At 38.5% G+C, this 19,506-nt stretch overlaps 3 protein-coding genes across 3 annotated transcripts; all 3 read right to left on the bottom strand.

The window, feature by feature from the left end:
• Nucleotides 1–317: 317 nt before the first annotated feature.
• Nucleotides 318–1,344, bottom strand: LOC121257306 (probable calcium-binding protein CML15). The gene has a single exon (XM_041158267.1). The coding sequence runs from the start codon at nucleotides 1,010–1,012 to the stop codon at nucleotides 506–508; it is 507 nt and encodes a 168-aa protein (XP_041014201.1). The 5' UTR covers nucleotides 1,013–1,344; the 3' UTR covers nucleotides 318–505.
• Nucleotides 1,345–2,086: 742 nt separating this feature from the next.
• LOC121257305 lies at nucleotides 2,087–3,026 on the bottom strand. Its single transcript, XM_041158266.1, has one exon. The coding sequence runs from the start codon at nucleotides 2,780–2,782 to the stop codon at nucleotides 2,228–2,230; it is 555 nt and encodes a 184-aa protein (XP_041014200.1). The 5' UTR covers nucleotides 2,783–3,026; the 3' UTR covers nucleotides 2,087–2,227.
• A 1,134-nt stretch (nucleotides 3,027–4,160) lies between these two features.
• Nucleotides 4,161–18,165, bottom strand: LOC121258779 (proline-rich receptor-like protein kinase PERK9). The gene is made up of 11 exons (XM_041160319.1): nucleotides 18,095–18,165; nucleotides 17,639–17,780; nucleotides 15,654–15,730; nucleotides 14,310–15,400; nucleotides 7,448–7,858; nucleotides 7,278–7,364; nucleotides 6,566–6,636; nucleotides 6,400–6,476; nucleotides 5,889–6,036; nucleotides 4,599–4,757; nucleotides 4,161–4,481 (listed from the first exon to the last, which is right to left on the bottom strand). The coding sequence occupies exons 1-11, from the start codon at nucleotides 18,163–18,165 to the stop codon at nucleotides 4,302–4,304; spliced, it is 2,514 nt and encodes an 837-aa protein (XP_041016253.1). The 3' UTR covers nucleotides 4,161–4,301.
• Nucleotides 18,166–19,506: the final 1,341 nt, after the last annotated feature.

Below are 19,506 nucleotides of genomic sequence, written 5' to 3'. Positions count from 1 at the left end.
ATTATTTCTTACCTAAAATGTCCCCATCAGCACCTTTAATACGTTAGGTATAACTTCCTAACTAATTTTATGTCAGGACGAGAATAGATAGTAATATATACACTTTATAAAAAAAAGTGTAGTAACGAGCTAGATATAGAAGCATTTATGGATTGTGTTAGCTTCCCATATTCCTTTTAAAGAAAGTCTATCAATTATTAAAAAATTAATTTTTTTTATGTGATTATGTAAATTTTATATTTATTTATTTATTTCAAAATGTGTAAGCCTACACAAGATTACAAATATCCAAATATCATTTACCTTCCAAATTATTGCTTGAATTTATACATGTGTCTTTTAAGTTATGGAAGAGATGGATGATGATACATGAAGTACGCCTTCAAATTAAATTTAGGCAAGAAATTAATAAGAATTTCATATATGTAGTTGATCATGAGCTAATTACGACTCCATGAAAAACTGAGAAAAAGACGTGAAAAAGGGTGGACAAAACCAAATCATGCTATGATCTCTCCGGCCAAGGTGGCTGTGCGACCTTCAGGCCAAGAAAATCGGAGGCGGAGTTGGCCATTATGGTCGAGAACTCGTTAAAGCTAATGACGCCGTCCCCATTGGTGTCGGCCTCGCGCATCATCTGGGAGAGCTCGTTGTAGGTCAAAGGGTGACCCATTCTGGCCATGGAGCCGGCGAGCTCGGCGGCGGTGATGTAGCCGTTTCCGTCTCGGTCGAATGAACGGAAAACCTCCAGGAGCTGCTCCTGATTGATGAGCACCTGCTTGCTCATGTCGGGCAAGATGGCGCCGAGGAGCTCGTCGAACTCGATGGTGCCGTTGGCGTTGGCGTCCATGTTGGCCAGCAGGACGTGGAGCTGGTCGCCAGAGGGCTTGAGGCCAATGGAGCGGAGAAGGGCCGCCAACTCCAGCTGGGTAAGGCTTCCGTCCGAGTCCATGTCAAAGCGCATGAAGATTTCCTTGAGCTGCTTCAGCTGCTCCGATTGGAGCGTGGCCATCGTGAAAGAAGAGAGAGAGACAAAAAGAAGATGAAGAAAGAAATCGGGTGTTTAAGTTATTGGTGTTGTGTGTGAGTAACTGTTTTTGGTGTTTCGGTTGGTTTTAGGTTTGTTTAGGATGTGGGGCTGCTGTCTTCTTCTTCTTTTGTGTGTGTGTATATATATATGGAATGGTTCAAAGTTTAAACTGAAAGCGGGTGGAATGAGTAGCGTATTATAACCGAGTGACTGGACAATTATTTAAAGAGGAATGAATAGAATGATATTTGCATGTTTGAAATGGCAAAGTACTCCGCTTATTTTTGTCGAAAAGATATACGTAAAATAAAAAAATAAAAAAATAAAAAATCAAGAGATCAATGCAAGATTTATACACATTAAAACTGTATCTAATATTATTCTTATTTTAATAACAAAAATTAGGGGCTGAGACCACCCATTGGCTCCAAAAGATTCAAGAAAATAAAAGTTGGTACTAACCAATTATAGTTCTGATTCCATGCTGATCTCTTGGTTAATATAGTACTAATTAATGGAGCTTTCAACTTGTCTGATCTATAGATTACTCGTCTTTTGGGAATGTAATAAATTAAGGCTAGAAAGGAAACAATTTCATTGCTATTCATGAGTTGATTTTGGCTAGAGAAAGTAACTTTACAATTTGATATACCACAAACTACATCAGTTTGTAGATTTATTTTTGTGTAATAAGACTAAAGTATTTTCCTATTTTGAAATCTCTATAATTCTAAAACTTAAAGTAGGAAAGAGAGAGAGTCAAGAAAATCAGGTCGAAATTGCGAGTAAACAAAAGAAAGAAAGAAAAAAGATGGAGAAGATAACAGAGTGAATAGGCAGGGTTCTCTATTCAGCGGCCTGCTCATAATTGGTTGAAGATCCTTCTTAGAGATGCTGTACCAATTCACATGCATTCTGATCCCAACCCAAAAATCTTGACATCATGGACTACCATTCTCAGTATTGGATAACTACACCATTAAAGCATGTTTTGATAGTAAAATACGTTAATAAAATGGATGGATGGAGCAAATACGTTAATTAAAGCATGTTTTGATAGTAAAATACGTTAATAGAAAGGATGAATGGCTCTTTGACATGGCTGTCGTCGACATGATCTGCATGGCAAATCCAAATCTAAAAGCAGAAATTTATCGAACTGTTAATCTAAATGGCAAAATGATCATGTTGGATCTGCTATAGATAATAACTGAAAGATTCAATCATTTCAATTATTTGATACTGTACAATTCTGTCATCGAATTCATGTTTTGCTACACAAGTTGATAAGCTTCCTGATGATCCCTTCCTACCCCAAAAGCTTCCAAATGCAAACTCCCCCTTCTGAGACATCTCCTCTAACACCTTCTCAACTTCCTCCATACAAGACCCACAACCATGGTCTCCATCTCTGAATAAACCGTCGACTTGAATTCTAAAAGACTCTCCATGCATTCCCACAAAGCTATCATCGTCGTAATATTGATCTATTTCTCTTTCTGTAATCTTATCATCATCCTTCTTCCTTTGTCGAAGCCTCTTCTTAGCATAATCTCTCGTCTTACGAATCAGTTTGTAAGGAAGCTTGAGCAAGACGAAGATGAGAATCTGTAGGATCAAGCATTGACAGCAACAAGATATGACAACACAGTCTGCGGCAAGCATGTTGGGGTCCTCCATGGCCGTGAAAGCTAGCTGGAAAAGGAGGAGATGATTGATGGATCGAGAAGAAGAAATGATAATGGAAGTCATATGCTTATATTATGTACGTACGTAGTCAAGGAATAAGTTCTTTCTCCTCTTGAGAGGTTTCAGGAAGTGTGAAGCAAACGGAATCGTAAATAATCTGGCAAAGCTACGAAAATGGCGCCAGTGATCCCTTCAACAAGTTTTGCAAGTATAGCTTGTGATTGGGGTTATCAGAAAATATTATAGAATATTGTACATCAAGGCCAAACATGATCATCAGCTGTCATCCCATGATTCCTTCAACTCCACTTCTGCCGTTCAAGATTTTATCGAGCAACTTCCACGTCTCATATATCTATTTCTTTGGCTGATCTCAATGGAGTCTGCCTTTTAAGGAAGGTCTGTGTCGTCTCTCTCGATCATCGCTTTAAACTGAATTTTCTTTAAAAAAAGTTCGAAAATCTAAAAGAAAAACTATTAATTCAATTGAGGATATTATGTTTCATTATTATTCTTATCTATTTTGTTTTTTTGTTAAGAAACTCAGCCGAGTACGTAACGACATGGATTATTGTTATGTATTATACTTCTGGTTTGAAGCAACTCTTCTGACGTAACGCAACATGAAGACATCATGATCTGACAAATGGTTGTTTTAAGTTGTTAATTAAGGGAGGCATATGCAAAGGATTATGCTACGTAAAGCGTGCACAAATATTGTGTAATATTTTGAAAATAAATAATTTATTATTAAAAAATTAATTTTTTTCTATATGAGTCTCATATTTACTCACTTTTTCAAAAAGATTACGTGATGCTTGCATACTTCACGACTGCAAATATCATTTTCCTATGCAAACATAGTCACAAAAAATGCACTGGACTTGGAGTTGGCATAGAAATTAAAATGCATTGGCTAAATCACAATCTAGCAGGATTGGTTGGTTTTTCAAAATATTTATAATTGTCAAGGAAACGAATAACGTCATTATGGTATTCTTTTTAATAAAACGACACCAGAAGGAAGATGATGATGACATGAAGCGCCATCGAAGCTCGCAATATATTTGCATTAAAATTTGTTGCTGAGTATGAAGTACTGCTGTGTTTGTCTCATGTTTGGCGTCGTCAGGATGGATCATTTTCTCCATCTGAGATTGGAAAGCTTTAACATAGCATTCAGATGTTGATTTATGACAAAGGGTAGTGAAAAAGAAGAATCTACCAGTCTCCCACTTGTTATACAGATCCCTTTGTGTAACAAAACTGGGAAGAAAGAGCTGTATTAGCACATCCATATATCGGTGGAGACTAAAAATAAAAAAAATAAAAAAATAAAAAGAACAAGCTTAAGTACAAAAGCACCAAATGTATATGCGTGGACCTAAAAATTCAAGAATCAAGGGTATACATTTTAGTCTCTACAGCTGATGATGTCTGTTTGATTTACAGGCAATAACTACATCTCATCCGAGCCAAACTCTGCAATTTAATCAACTTGAACTTGAACAAGGCTCCAGCGCAGCTTGGCAGGCCCTCCTGGTTCAGTTTTTTCATCTCTCCCAATATCTACCAGGTCCTCTTAACTATCCAAGTTACTTTGGCTAAAAAAATCTGTACTGTAATTTTGACTACCAAATGCCATCCTCCGAAACAATCTGATTTCTTCGGATTGTTGTGCGGAGTCAAACACTGCACTTTCCCCCACTCTCATTCCATTGCTTAGATCGGAAGTAGCTAAACTATCAAAGGCTCTAACAACCTGAGAAGAATGAGAATGTGAAGAAAAATGATTACCATGCATCAGTATCCTAATATCATGGATGACGAAAAATAAAAGGAAATATTTTCAGCTGTTTGTAAAATTAAATTTAATTACCAGTCCCATTCTTGGCCTCTTGGCAGCTGAATGTCGCACACAAGCAGCAGCTACCTCAATCATACGGAACATTTCACTCCCAACATAGTTCATGAGCCTTGGATCTGCCAAATGTTTAAATTCTACATCATCAAGTGCATGATTTAGCAAAGGTCGAGCCTGAAACATGAAAGTAGGTTTTTGGTCAGTAAAGGCGAATTGTGCAAGATTACAATGTGGTTGAGTGCACAGGTTTCTCCTTAGCAACATCTCTGGCTGATATATGTTTGGTTGTTCCCACATCCTTTTTATGCATGCATGCAAACAAGTATACAAATTTCAATTGAATCACAAGATCTTTCCTCTGCAAAGATTAATTTAGGCCATGTTTGAGAATAGAGATGATTTCATCTCGTTTCATCTCAAAATTTCTCATAATTTACTTTCCAAACATCACTCAAACACAACACTTTAATTTCAATCCTTCAACTTTTTCATCTAATCAATTACCTAATCATTACAACTTTCCCAAACTTCCAAACAAAACACAAAAAAATACAATATTTTTAAATTTCAAAATAAAAATAATATTAAAAATTATATTCAAACAATTTTTTAACTTCATAACATTTTTATTTAACTTTTTCTCTTATTTTCCAAAACCCAACAAAACATCTTAACTCAAACTATTTCACTACTATTCACAGAATTTTCATCTCATCTCATTACCCAAGCATGCCCGTTCCTAGCTGGATTTCAAAAGTAGCAGATGCGTTGCCATTTATTTCTTTTTCTTATTTTTTTAAGAGGCCAGAACCCCGTATTTTATATCATCATGACTGGCTTGAGTTAGAATACCTAGCTTCACCAATGTTACATTCTAAGATTCAGAAGACCTAAAGCAACAATTTGATGCAAAAAAAGGAAAAAAAAAAATCTCACTAGAAAATAAAGACCAGCACCAATTATTTTTCATTCTCGGGGGAGGGGGGGGGGGGGGGGGGGGTGGGGGGGAGAATGGAAGTGGACTAAACATGAAGACACTTAAAGCAAACAAAATGTCGTGCTATCAACTTTCTCTAACAACAAAAATTGGGTAGTGGCAATAGAAGAAACAGTAAAAGCAGCACAATTTTATACTGGATTCAAAGTGAAGACTTGACATATTATTACAAAAGTGAGAAAGGCAGCCAAGCAGATCTAGTTTGATAAAAATGCCTTCCTAAATATTAGTTTAGGAATAACAAGTTCAGATACTTTTGTATCAGCAGAGAAAGAAAACTTTTGACAAGATTGAGTTGATATATTTACCCATTCAACAAGACTCTCATCCCCCAAGGGTTGGGTTGCATCCACAGGCTTCCTTCCAGTAATTAGCTCCAGAAGCACGACTCCGAAGGAGTATACATCAGATTTATCAGTCAATTTCCCACTTGATGCATATTCAGGGGCCATATATCTGAAACCAACCAATAAACACAGTCAACAAATACTGCTTTGGGAAAGACATGTTTTTCTTGAGCATATATACTTCTACAACACCCCATATCTATGGGAAGGTTGTGAATGAGAGTTGGTAGCTGGGATCCCACACCGTCTGGGTGGGAGAACTCTTAGCCTTTATAATGATTCCAAGGAAGCTTCAGTTGTAACTTTGACCAGCCCTTTTAGGGTATAAGCCTAGATGTGGCTTGGACTTTCATTCGATCTTTACCACTTCAACTAGTAGATGCCTCCAGGCCTTGATAGGAATATGGCTAGTAATAAATAATGGGCTACTTTTTTACTAATCAAAAAAATAAATAAATAATGGGCTACTTACCCAAAAGTTCCCATGACACGGGTGGTTATATGTGTATCTGCATCAAGAACTAATTTGGCAAGTCCAAAGTCTGAAACCTGCAAAAATAAATAAATAAATAAATAAACTGTAGGCTTCAAATCTCCACAAAAAGAATATTTCTGAATATAGCTTGAGAAAAAATTACCCGAGCTTCAAAGTTGTTATCTAAAAGAATATTTGATGACTTAATATCCCTGTGAATAACTCGAGGATGACCTGTCATTCACAGAATCACATAAGAATAAACTTCATAAATGATGGATATTGGCAATGAAATGGAATTTAGTCTAAAGAAAATTCTTTTCAAATTCTCCTGTGGTAAAACTTGTGCACTTTCCAAGGTAAGATCATATGGTTGTATATCTGTACTAGTCAAGCTCACTTTCTCTGCACTTTAGACAAATTTCCAAAATGCACTTAGGGAAATAGAAAAGTTGTCACCAAAGATCATCGTGGAATTTAGATTTGAAATATGGATAATTGAAGCTAAAATGCTCTTGATTGTCAACCAATGTTAGAGAAAAAGCAGTTGTGATTGTTGAACTAAAGAAAGGCCACCAATCCTTTCATCCCACCCCCTCCCCACCTTCCTATGTTCAAATAGATATACTGTAGCCTGACCAATCATCCAATGTTCCAAGACATCATAGCCCAATCTTTTCTTGGGACTGCATCTGGAAAGGCTACAAGTTATGATCTTGTTCGAGGACCAATATAATAATACAGAAGTTCCTCATATTTGGAAGGTACCGGTGTGAATGTGAACAACATTTATCTAATCTAGAAACAATGCTTGGGCAATGCCTAAAGCGTCTTTGAATAAAATCTTTGATTACTAATAAAAATAAATTAATTACAGTCTTCATGAAGATAAGCTATTCCACGAGCTGCACCAGCAGCAACCTTAACACGTGTTGCCCAGTCCAGAGCCAGCCTACCTTCACCTACAAAATGCAAAGAGCAAAGCAAAAGGTCAGAAACCCCTTGTAACAAAAAATGTGCTTCATTGCTTTGTTTATGGATTTACCATGAAGATGGCAATAAAGGGTATCGTTAGGGACATAGTCATAGACAAGCAGCCTTCGGTTCTCAGAAATGCAGTAGCCGACTAATGACACCAAATGACGGTGGTGTATACGACCAATAATCTCAACTTCGGCTTTAAATTCTCGCTCACCCTGCCCCCCACCAATGTTTAGCTGCTTGACTGCTACCTCTTTCCCATCTGGTAGGTATCCCTTATACACAGAACCAAATCCACCTTCACCCAGAAGATTCTCATTTGAAAACCCATTTGTGGCCTTGACTAGCTCTTCATAGGTAAACCATAACCTTGAATTGCCTAACCCACTTGGTTCTGCTGGAGATGAGACAAAATTGCTGCCCGAACCACTTTGTAAAAGGGGAGCTGAAGAATGTGTCTTCGTAATGGATGAATCTGGACAATTTACAAAACTTCTTAATTCACTTAATCCCATTGCATTCGCAATCATTTATATTTCTATTGTTCAAAAAAGAAAAAAAAAAAGAAAATGAACTAATTAGAATCTAAAATGATTCTAGGCACCCAACAACTTTAACCAACAGTAACTTTCAACCCTGAACATCTAATCTTGTCAATTTAGTTATCCTACTTCCTAAATCATCTCAATGTTATCTTTTCCCTCAGCAGGAGCATGGAAATTACTGACACGGCTCACAGAAATTGTCCAAGCCATCAGTTTTTCTGAGATCGAACTTACATTACTTAATTTAGCTGACATGGGGATGTACAACATACTTTTTATATGACATGGCAATGAAGATTTTTTTTATAGGTAATCAAAGATATTGTATTCATAGAAATAGGCAAAACCCAGGTACACAAGAATTATACATGAAAAAACGCCTAGCTAGAGGTTACAATAGAAAGAAGAAGATTATGGACACTAAGTCCGTTACAAACTATAGCCCCCGCCCATAGGAACAATGACTTAAAAAAGAAAACTTTAAGCTCATCAATTATTCTCTCTTGATCATCAAAACATCTAGCATTTCTCTCCCTCCAAATACACCAACACATGCATATTGGTACCAATCTCCAAATTGCCGCTACCTGAGAATCTTCGTCAAGTCCTCTCCAGCTTGCGAGGAAATCCACCAATCTACAAGGCATAACCCAAGACAATCTGACTATTGAGAAAAAATATCCCATATAACCTTGGCCACCTCGTAGTGTAAAAGCAGATGATCAACAGACTCCCCATGCTTCTTACACATACAACACCAATCTAGGACAATAACCCGTCGTTTCCTCAAATTATCTATGGTGAGAATCTTGTCCAAAGATGTTGTCCAGACAAAGAAAGCTGCTTTTGAATGAGCTTTCGTCTTCCATATGCTCTTCCACAGGAACATAGACATTCAGGAGTTCGTGAGCTTTTGATAAAAAGAACTGACGGAGAAGATACCTTTCTTAGAATGATTCCAATGCATCTTGTCTCCGGAGCCCCCTAGAATACTTGCGGAATATAATGCCGCAAAGAACTCCGTAATAGACTCCAGCTCCCAATCATGGGCTGCCCTAATGATGGCGGAAATAATTCCATTGAGGGGTGCCATTAGACTAGAAGGTCGGCAATCGATGCCTCCTTTACTCTAGCAAGCACAAAGATGGCAGGGAAGGTATCTCGTAGACAATGGTTACCATACCATATATCAAACCAAAAAGAGACATGTGAACCATCGCCTACAACAAAATGTTCATGTCCTTGGAAGGTCCCCCAAAGGCTCCTTATGTTTTTCCACAAACCCACTCCATAAGTGCCTCATACCTCATTCGAGCATCATCCTCCCCAAGCTTCCCCAAACTAAGAATCTATAACAGACTTCCATAAGGCCTCCCTTTCATTTTGGTACCTCCACAACCACTTACCCAAAAGAGCTTGATTGAATTTCATCAAGTGGTGAATCCCCAACCTCCCCAAGAAATTGGGGTACAAACTATTGACCAATTAACCAGGTGGAATTTGAATTCTAACCCCAATCCACTCCATAAGAAATCCCTTTGTAGCTTTTCAATGCTGTTAGCCACCTTTATGGGAAGCGGGAACAAAGACAAAAAATAGGTGGGTAAGTTAGAAATAGTGCTTTTAATCAAAGTCAACCTACCACCTTTCGACAAGTATAGCCTCTTCCAAGCAACCAATCTGCACTCCACCCTTTCGACTACATCATTCCAAATCCTTTCAGATTTAAAAGAGGCACCTAACGGTAAGCCAAGATACTTCGTAGGAAGCGAAGATATCTTGCATCCCAAGGTAGTAGCTAATATCTCCACATCAGGGTCAGCCCCCACTGACACTATTTTCAACTTTGCGAGGTTAATGCTCAAACCTGACACAACAACAAAACAAAGGAGTAGCGCCCTCAAGTCTTGGACTTGTCCAAGGTGTGCACCACAAAAGATAAGCATGTCATCAGCAAATAACAAGTGAGAAATGTTGAGATCGCCATTTCCCATTGCAAAACCATGGAGTAACCCACCATCCGCTAGGTCCTCAATCATCTTGCTGAAAGCTTCCATGACAAATAAGAAAAGTGGAGGAGAAAGCGGATCTCCTTGTCTCAGGCCATGAGAAGAGTCGAAGAAACACACCGGTGAGCCATTTACCAAGATAGAGAAATGAGCTGAAGAGATACAAAATTCTACCCATTTTTGCCATTTCCCCCCAAAACCACATCTTCCAAGTAAGTAAAGAAGGAACTTCCAGTTGACATGATCATATGCTTTCTCCATGTCTAATTTGCAAAGTAGCCGGGGTTCTCTAGACTTCAATCGACCATCCAAGACTTCATTTGCGATAAGTATTGAGTCAATGATTTGTCTACCTTCGACAAACGCATTTTGCGGCTTTGAGATTAGTTTTTCCACTACCGAGCTTAGTCTATTTGCTAACACTTTGAATAGAATCTTATACATCCCATTCACAAGACTAATGAGGCGATAGTCTCTCACATCCCTAGACCCCACCTTTTTAGGAATGAGGGCTAAAAAGGTGGCGTTGAGACTCTTTTCAAATCTAGCATTAGAATGAAATTCATGAAGACTTGCATAATATCTTCCTTGACCACCTCCCAACAAACTTGAAAGAAACCCAAAGTAAACCCATCCGGACCAGGAGCCTTATCACCTGTCATACCTCTGATAACATTGTCCACTTCCTCTTCTGTAAATAGTCTTTCTAACCACCCTACACTCTGCTGGTCTAATGTGGAAAAAGACAAACCATCCGCTCTCGGTCTTCAATTATGCTCTTCAGATAAGAGTTGTTGATAGTATTGTTCAATGTGGTTTTTGATAACCATCTGATCCGAAGAAGCTGCCCCATCTACCATTAGTGTATCAATAGCATCGTTCCTCCTGTGAGAGTTAGCCATCCTATGGAAGAATTTCGTGCATTTTTCCCCCTCCTTAAGCCAGAGTACCCTTGATTTCTGTCTCCATGAAATCTCCTCCATCAAAGTAACCCTTTCAAGATCAACAACTACCTGACTCTTGCGAATTTTATCAAGTTCAGAAAGGGTTCTGGCCTCCTCCTCGCCTTCCAGACCATGTAGTTCCTCCATAAGAGAGCGCTTCTGCTAAAACACATTGCCAAAAACTTGTTCATTCCACTGCTTTAGGTCCTGTTTCAGCGCTTTCAACTTTTTTACCAAAATGAAGCTTGGAGAGCGTTGGAAACTATAGGAAGTCCACCATTGTCTGACCCTGTCTACAAAACCGTCAGTTTTAAGCCACATATGCTCAAATTTAAAATACCTTCTACCCCCTTGGATGCCTCCACAATCTAAAATGATGGAGAAGTGATCAGAGCATAAACGGGGTAATCTTTTTTGAGCTACATCCAGGAAGTGTGACTCCCAATCGGGAGTTAGCAAAAATCTATCGATCCTCGACCAAGATGGACAATCACGGTTGTTGAACCAGGTAAATGTGCCTCCTAATAGTGAAATGTCCATGAGCTCGTTCTGAAATGAAATTAGAAAAATCTCTCATGGCTAGAGTGATGTGAGGAGCTCCCGACCTTTCACTTGGAGAGCGAGATGTATTAAAGTCCCCCCCCCCCAATGCAACTTGGTAGCTCCTACCAACTAATGACTCCCGCCAGTTCTTCCCACAAAAATCTTTTCTGAATCACTATTTGGGCCGTAAACACTAGCGAAAGCCCATTTGAAGCCGTCTTCTAGATTAACAAAAAAGCATGCAACCGAGAAATCACCCACACACTCCTCCACCCTTGTGTCAAACATAATTAGAACTCTCCCGGAAACTCCTTTTGATGGCAGGTAAGACCACCCAACATGTTGTCCTCTCCATAAGCTGCGAACTACTTGTCTTGTAATAACTTCCAACTTAGTCTCTTGTAAGCATATGATGTCCACTTTCCATTGGCGAAGTAAATTTCTGACTTGGAGCCACTTATTAGGATCATGCAGCCCCCTCACATTCCATGATGTTATTTTTGGCTTCTTGGGACTACCATTTTACTCCTCCCCTTACTACACTCCTGAGTAGAGCTCTTCTCACCTCTATCCTCTTTCATTGCCCAATCTAGGTTTTTGAGTTCTCTTTCCCTTTTTTGGCCGAAGCCAAGGATTGATCGGACTTGGATTGGGCATTCACAGCCTCTACAACTGTAAGTAGGGCCATAAATTCAGCTTCGAAATTCCCATAAGAAATTCCTACCATATGCTTAATGTCCATCACTCTCTGGATAACCCAATCTGACACATTGGGATGAAAGGAGTAGAGTGGAGTAGGTTCATCCTCCCCATCCCTATTAGCAGTATACAGAACCAAAGAGCCAGCATTTTTGAAGACACAAGGCTCTTCTACCATCTCCAGTCCCGAAGAAACAACCTGATCCAACACCTGGGCTAATGCCTTCGCCGCCAAGGGGACAATAACCAACCCAGAAGGTGCCAGCGGCACTGTCTGTGCCACTGCTAGGCCTAAAAGCTCAGCTAAATCGACATTTGTCTCCAACAAAACACTTTGTGACAACGTCGATAGTGACTTTGCCAACAGAGAGTCGGGAGATAGGCCACAGCATGCCGGCAACGAAGTCCATGCCACCGCAATGGGTGGCGGCCCATCCATAAGCTCCCTGTGCTCCAACAAAACTTGCGCAGGACAATAAGATTCATCGGGGGTTTCCATCGCTTGGGTTTTCGTTCCTGTGGCTGCCGTCGCTTGGGTCACCGACGCAAGGGAAGCTGTCTGTTTCTGTTTCTGTGTAGATTCCGGCAATAAAAAGCAGCTCACAGCACTACTCAGATTCGGCTCATCAGCTCTAATCCCTACCGACACCAACTCCGGCACCCCAGATCTCTCCGGTGAACCCACCACAGGCTCCGACGAACTCACCACCATCGACGTCGACCCCTAAGGCAGCCCTACATCTCCAGGCAGGCTTCATGTCCTGGGCCTGACAGACGAGCTTGGCCATCGAGTTGGGCCGCTGGAAGATTGGCCTACGATTGAGGCCCATCAGAAGCCACACACTTGCACTTAAGCCCAGGATCATAAACGAGCCCATTTAGAGCATCCTCATTGGCTTGGCCAAATTCATTTTCAAAATTTAGCCAATATCACACTTTTTTACATTTGCCTATTCCATTTAAATTCAACCCCCACATTGGATTATCCATTCATTCTCTATATAATAATAAAAAATTATTAATTTAATAATTTTTCTATTTAATTTATTTTTATCACATTTTGTATCTCTACCAATTAAATGTTAATAATAATTATATTCTAACTAAATTAATATTAAAAAAATCATATTTTCAAAAGTCATTTAATGCTAATAATAAAAAATATTTGATTAAATTCATTTAAAATTCTATCTAAATTTCTTAATTACAAACCAAATAATATTTTTGTTTAGAGTGAGAAACTAATATTTTAATATTTGTTTGGAGTGAGAAATTAGTATTTTAATGTTTGGTGAATCAATTGTAGTTCTCCATATTTGGCCAACCATTGTAGCAAAAGTCTAAATTATTTTAGATTTGCCCAATTCAATATGGGATGTTTTTGACATCAATTATGCAAATTTTAGCCAACCTCCTCATTTGGCCAAGCCAATGAGGCTGCTCTTAGAAAGCCTTATCCCTCTACAATCCTTCCTCAACCCCCCACTTGCGTTTCCATCTCTGCCAAAGCATGCAGCAGAGTTACCAAACTTGGCCCTGACATACACCTGCCCAAACTTACATCTTCATAGAGCCGAGTCTTCACCAGAGAGGAAGTAGCACATGGCAATGAAGATAATAGGGTCAATATGACAAAATCTTTCCAAAAAACTGTAATGGGAACAAAAGGGCAACTAATGAGCCATGTCAGCAAATTTTGTGCTCCAGTTGATCGTAAGGGTAACATTGACATGATTTACAGACTATGAGGAATATTTTATTTTATAAGAAAGTATGAGGACTAAATTGATGCAACTGAATGTTCAGGAACAAATTGACATAAATTGATGTTACTTTGTATATTTTCACCTACTGTGTTAAAGAGTACTCATCCTCTTCTCTCTACAAAATATGACTCCTAAATTTTATCTAAGCAAACTTTATTAATTAAACTGAAAAAACATTGTGATACTTTATGTTTACATCAATATAAGGTGTTTAATTTCATTGTACTATCCAGCCATAATCCTGCACAGAGCAAGAAAGCACATCTAAGAAGTATTCCCATACAAATCAGCACCGCAAAACTGAATATCTAGAGTGTCAATAATGCTCAGAAGTGTAACGAGCACTAAATACCCACAAGACAGGAAAAAAAAAAAAAGTCTATGCGAGTAACATCTAAAACAAAATCTATAAAATTGTACCTGGAGGGGATGGCATGGTATGACCATTAACTTCAGAATATCGTTTTCTTTGCTTCCTTATGCACCAGACAGCCACTCCAATTAGGCTAAGCACTATGATTCCCACCACCACACCAATAGCCACTATACCAGTGATGCCAATGGTCCCATTACCAGTGGAGTTTGATACTTCATTAGAACTAGACTTGTTCTTAGCTAGATCATTTGATGGGGGGATTGGATTTTGATAAGGAGATGGGGGAGAAACATGTGAGGGCGGAGGTGGTGCAAGATGTATGATGGGTGATGGAGGCAATGTCTTTGGAGGAGAATTTGAAGGTGGTGGAGTTGGTTCAGAACCAGGTGTAACAGGAGTAACCTTGGGTGGTCGAGGTGAACTTTGGGGTGGCACTGATGCTGGAGTAGGAGGTGAGTTTACAGGAGTGGTTGATGCGGGTGTTGGAGGCGAACTTTGAGGTGGCACGGATGCTGCCGGGGGAGGTGAATTTACAGGAGGGGTTGATGCCGGTGTTGGAGGTGAACTTGGGTGTGGCACAGATGCTGGTGGAGGTGGTGAATATACAGGAGGGGTTGATGCTGCTGGTGGAGGTGACTTCGCTGGTGGTGTTGATGATGGATGAGGAGGAGGTGAATTTACTGGTGGATCAGATTTTGAAGGTGGTGGAGGCGAATTCTCTGGAGGTGGAGATTTGGAAGGCAAAGGAGGAGGAACATCGGATGATGGAGGTGATGGTGATGTAGGCGGATCAGACTGGAGAGGAGGAGGAGATGATATTGTAGGTGTCAATGGGGGTGAAGTCCCAGAAGGTGAGGGTGGTGAGGTTGACTCCGGGACTGGAGGAGGAGACGTCGGGACAACGGGAGGAGGGGACTGTGTCAGAGGAGATGAAGTTGAAGAGGTAGCAGGGTCCGGTGGATCGGCACTGGGCCCAGAAGGCGTGGAAATTGTAGGGGGGCTGGAGCAGGAGGAGAAGAGGTTTCTACGGGCGGAGTGGTACTGGACGATTGTTGAGGCGACGACGAAGTTGTGGAAGGTGATACAGTGTTCGAAGACGGTGGCACGGTTGAGGGAGATGATTCCGGAGATGTCGCTGTACTAGCCATCTATTTCCGCAATCAAACCCAACGATGACAGACAGAGTGACCAACTATCTCCTACAGTCCTACGTATCAGAATCATTCATGAAAGGAAATGAATTGTGCAAATTCCACTTGATTCGTCATTAAATTACACTTGATTCTCACGCAAAAGCCAAACTTTGAGCTGAACCCAGTGATCAATTTCCAATCTTACGCCAAACCCATGTTTCAAAACTTGAAATTGAAGAAATCACCAAACTTTACCCACCATGCCCCAAATGCGCCGCAATCTCCATTCTCAGCTCATAAAGCTCGTCCCCAGCAGAACCCAAATCGGCCAACTAAGTTTTGAGCAAAAGCCAGATTACTAATCACTTCTAAAAGCAAAACCCAGATGGCCTATTACTTCCAAAAGAAAAATCGGGATCATCAAGGAGGGTTTTTGAGCAAGAACGCAAATCAACGAACTCAACAGTAAACGAAAATCTATGAAATCTTGTCATACTGAACAGATACTAAGCAACTCCTAAGGTTTATCTATGAAGTATGAATAGACGAAATACAGAAGAGGAGAAAATGCAGCAAGCAATACTCATGTTATTTAAACAGTCTTTAATTGCAGCAGCCGATCTCCATTCCTCACAACCGCTCTCTAGCTCCCACGTTGGATAAGGAACTCAGCACAGGGACACAGATTGTGGGGGTCTCAAATCGAGGACAGAGTCGTAAGGGAATAGTACAAATTTTATCCCAACTTGGACTTCGGAATAAAGTCACTAAAAAAGATCGTTCTGGTACCATTCTTGTAAAACTCTAGATATTCATAGGATTTAAATAATTTGTATTTTTTTGCCTCCTCCACAGGAAGTTAGAATGAGCATAATAAGCAAGGAAATTACGCAACGGAAACGCACTGCCGCGTAATTTGTCTGCGCTCTCTCTCTCTCTCTCTCTCTCTCTCTCTGGTCATTCTTAGGAATAATAAGAGTAAAATTTGCTTCGAGTGTAACAACGGTCCAAAGCAGTCAGACATAAATAATTAAATAATTATTTAATTATTTATAATAATCAAATAATTAAATAAGATGAATTGAAAAAAAATTTATATCCAAATCCGGCCATACCCATAATTAATGTGATCTGTCTGTATCCTTTTTTTATTACAGAACTTGTCTCTTTGGCTAGTCTGATATTGACCATAATATTAGAAGTATTTGAAATTCTTAAGAATTTTAATCCTAATTTCAGGATCTAGGAGAGTGATAGCACATGAATACCCGACAATCTAAAAAAATATTATCTGAGTGTATTTTATAGAACTTATTTAATGTCTCCATCTCTTATACTTCAAATCTAAGAGATCTTTGGTCATATTTTTCAATTGTTGGAGAAGTTTATGCAATAGCACAAGTTGCCAAGGTTGTCACATCCTTATGACAGAAACCTCGTCAAGTACAAAGGCAGGTTCCAAGCATGCATTATGTGTGTTTCATTCACACTGGAGAGACAAGTTGGAAATATGCAATGCTTGATCTTTGGTCATCTTAATATAGGATAATACCATAAGTTTGAAAGTAGGTTTATTAGCTAAAGAACAAACGACTCGATTATAAAGGGATTCTGGATTCTCAGTAATTTGCTCTTTGAATTCTAGAAAAATTTGTACAGTCAATTTGAGAGAGATTTGAAATGGTGGGCCAATGATTGCAGGATTTAGGGAACCCGTGAAACTGCTTGTTTTTTCGAATTTTTTTAGACCGTTCACTTTTTTGCTTTCGTTTTTGCTCTGTTTTTTTAATGTTCCTATGTCTTTTTCGTTTACCTTTTGTTTGGAGGTGTCGGTGGAACTTGATATTTTATGGGCCTTAAAAATTTCCAAAGGAGTTTAAAATAGCGAGATGATAAGAGAGATGAGATGAAAGTTATATAAAATATTATTTTAATTTAAAATTTTAAAAAAATTAAATTGTTTATTATATTTTGTGTAAAAATTTAAAAAATTTATAATGATTAGATAAAATAAGATTATATAGATTGAAAGTCTCTTCCAAACAAGTTTGCCTGACTGTATTCCAAAAATTCTGTAGAAGCAAAATAATATGTATGGGGCTTTTATAATTATTGAATTTGGATTTTTTGAATTCGATGGAAAATTTTAAGACTATAGAGTTATATATATTAGGGCTGCAACCCGACCAATCCGGTTCATGTTTGGGGCCGACCCGACCCGACTCAATAAAGGATCAAACCGATATTGGCTGACCCGACCCAAGATTGGAAAGAGGTAATGGGAACCCCAAATCAAAAACAGCCATTATTACAGAGTATAGCTTACAGAGTAGTTCGAGCAAATCCAAAAAAACTTTACAAATCTCACTATCTCTATACAATCTGATCATATCAATACAAACAGAACCAATCAATTCCACTTCTAGACCTGACCCAAACATCCATGAAAACACAAGGCAAAGAAAAGCATCGAGCTTTAGAATCTTTCGAGAAAAGAATAAATAGCACCAAAAAGAGAACCCCAATGGTAAAAAACAGGAAAGTAGGAAAAACAAATCCACAGAGTAAAACAAAAAGCACGCCTCTTTCTCATTGTACATTGGTAAAAAATACTGGAACCCCCTGAAATGTTTCCGACAACAGAACCTTTTATGAAACCTCAGCCATCTCTCACTGTCTCGTTTTAAACCACAAACCCATCGAAAGAAGAAGAAGAAGAATCTTCAGGGGGAGTGTGATCCTTGGTGGAGGAACCAACACCACCCATGTGCAATTTCTTGAGCAAGGACTCAACGTCAACATTGTTCTTGATGGCGACGTAGAGTAAGGTGATGGAAGCCGCAGAGACTGCAAATGTTGTTCTTGATGGAGGTTAGGGTTTTTGAGCTTCTGGCTTCAGTTTCATTGAACTTTTTCTTATACAACTTAAAAGGATATCGATTTCAGCGGGTTACACCCGCAAGTTACTTTAACCCATTTTTTTTGGTCGGTTCGAGTCGGGTCACACAGACAGATCGGATCCTAACGTTTTCTGCACAGGCCTAATATATACTATTAATTACGCAATTGATTTTATTTGAGAAATTAACTCAAGAAATTGTGAGATATACTTTACATGTATTTCTATCTTTCACTTTAAGTTCTAAAATTTGAATAGAACCTCTAGGCTATCTGAACTCATTATTATTACACAATTAATTTACATGATATTATTATATAATTACACACAAACATATATAGAGAGAGAGAGTAATGTTACGTATAGTCGTAGAGTGAGTAAACATCGTATAGTTGCTTTGAAAATAAGTAGGATGCACTACTAAAAAATTAATTTTTTTTATATGAATCTCATATTTATTTACTTTTTTTCAAATATTACACAGTATTTGCACACCCACGACTGCAACTATCATTTATCTATTAAATATGACTTCATTTTTTAAAACTCAGCAATCATCATGTTTGCAGGAAATGTTCTAAGGTCTCTTTGGAAGATTTTCCGTACAAATTTATTGTTCTTGTTGCTTTCCTAATTAGATATGTACTTGTGACTTGTATCACATCAATATGGGCATATTGGAACATGCTTGATTATGCAATTTTAGTTTATCTTATCATATTGAAGTGTTGTTTTGATCGTAGTCATACTTGAGGTTCAAACCTTCAATACCGCGACTCTTCTTGTTATGGACCAATTTAAACTACCAATAAAATTAAAAAATTGCCCAATAGAACAAACCATATAATAGAAACACCTTTTTTTTTTCTTTTTTTCTTTTTATATATCATAGGACATATAGATAAAAGGTTAGAGACAAATAATTCCGTATATATATTGTGATAGGTTCATATATTTTAATGTTAAATCTCAAATTGTCACTAAAATGTCACATGGACTCAGCTTCACGTGTGTCATATCTTGTGTGTAAATCAACATGTCACGTGCCATATGTCCAGGAAATAATATACATGAAAAACAAAAATTAAAAAAAAAATGCAAAAATCAAACCAAAACACAGCTCAAAATATAATAAAGACGAAAGACATAAGAAAATACAATTAAAATAAAAAGATATTTATAAAAGCAAAGCAGCATATTTAATAATAG

Source organism: Juglans microcarpa x Juglans regia, chromosome 3S (genome assembly GCF_004785595.1).
Source record: "Juglans microcarpa x Juglans regia isolate MS1-56 chromosome 3S, Jm3101_v1.0, whole genome shotgun sequence".
Taxonomy (NCBI): domain Eukaryota; kingdom Viridiplantae; phylum Streptophyta; class Magnoliopsida; order Fagales; family Juglandaceae; genus Juglans; species Juglans microcarpa x Juglans regia.
The sequence above is the reverse complement of the archived record's forward strand: the minus strand, read 5'-3'. Positions and strand labels throughout refer to the sequence as shown.